Genomic DNA, 1,267 nt, shown 5'->3' with positions numbered 1-1,267 from the left:
CCGTCGTGTTTCTGCCTGGCATAAATTCAAACTGCTCTTCTCCAATCTTAATCTCTACCCTTATCCTACGCTGTATAATCCTTTCCCAAAGCTTCATAGTATGTGAGAGGAGTTTAATTGCCCTATAATCATTACAATTTTGTGCATCCCCCTTTTCTTTGAATATGGGTATTAAAAAGCTATTCCTCCACATCCTGGGCCTCTTTTCTTTCCAGTGTATCTTTTTCATCAGATCCAAAACATATCCACTGAAAATTCCCCCAAGCATTTCCAGACTTCCACTGGGATCTCATCAGGTCCCGTAGCTTTTCCATTTTTCATCTTGCTGAGGGTAATCTAGTTTCTTCTCTATCTATATCTCTTACCATTCCTAAATTTGGATTTCCATCCCAATTATAGATCTTGAATTTTCTTCGTTTAGCAATCTTTCAAAATACTGCTTCTAACTTCCCTTTATATCACATGAGCTAGACATAACCACTCCATCTTCATTCTTTATCTGCTTAATGAGGGAAATATCTGTGGCCGCTTTATTTCTTCCATTAGCAATTTTGTAAATCTTCCTTTTACCCTCCTTTGTGTCCAAATCTTCATATACATTATCCAATGCTTGTTGTTTTGACTGTGTCACCACCACTTTTGCTTCTTTCTTTGCTAATCTACTTCTCTCCTTATCTTCTTCAGTCCCTGTTTCATCATACTTTTTCTTTGATTTTCTCTTGTAAATAATTATTCCACGACCAAGTTTCTTTGTCTCTTGGTCCTTTTCCTGTTGACATTCCTAAAACTTCTTTGCCAACTCTTTCAGAATACTGCTGTTCCCTTCCCACCACTCATCCGCATCCTCATAATCCCAGGTACCAAGCCCGACTAAAACTCTCTCTATGAATCTATTCCAATATTTTGGTTCTCTCAGCTTCCACCATCTTATCGTTGGAATCATTTCTTGCCTACCTCTTATTGTTCTCTTCCTATCCCAGTCTACTGTCAAGAGTCTATACTGGTGGGTCACAACTTCTCTTGGGAATATTTTACAGTTTCTTATCTCTTCTAAATGCACCCTTCTACCTAATACAAAATCAATTTAGGATTCTTACCTACCACTTTTACACTGGCTATTTTCTTAAGAAAGTGTTGATTACTGCCATATAAAAGTCTACAGCAAAGTCCATAACCCTTTCCATATATTGATTCTGATCTCCCAAAGCCCATCTTCCATGTATTATTTCTGGGCCCTGGCTATTTCTCCCTAAAGGACCATTTAGGT

The 1,267-nt window shown here is 38.0% G+C and overlaps 1 protein-coding gene across 1 annotated transcript in view; it reads right to left on the bottom strand.

Moving 5' to 3' along the window:
* Positions 1–442: 442 nt before the first annotated feature.
* Positions 443–1,267, bottom strand: part of LOC137646501 (uncharacterized) — a 1,186-nt gene continuing 361 nt past the window's right edge. Inside the window, exons 2-3 of the mRNA XM_068379607.1 lie at positions 955–1,019; positions 443–687 (exon numbers count right to left, since the gene is read on the bottom strand). Coding sequence (XP_068235708.1) covers positions 443–687; positions 955–1,019 — 310 coding nt within the window. The remainder of the gene's footprint in view (positions 688–954; positions 1,020–1,267) is intronic.

Source organism: Palaemon carinicauda, chromosome 9 (assembly GCF_036898095.1).
Source record: "Palaemon carinicauda isolate YSFRI2023 chromosome 9, ASM3689809v2, whole genome shotgun sequence".
NCBI lineage: Eukaryota > Metazoa > Arthropoda > Malacostraca > Decapoda > Palaemonidae > Palaemon > Palaemon carinicauda.
Note: the sequence above shows the minus strand (reverse complement) of the source record. Positions and strands in the feature narration are given on the sequence as shown.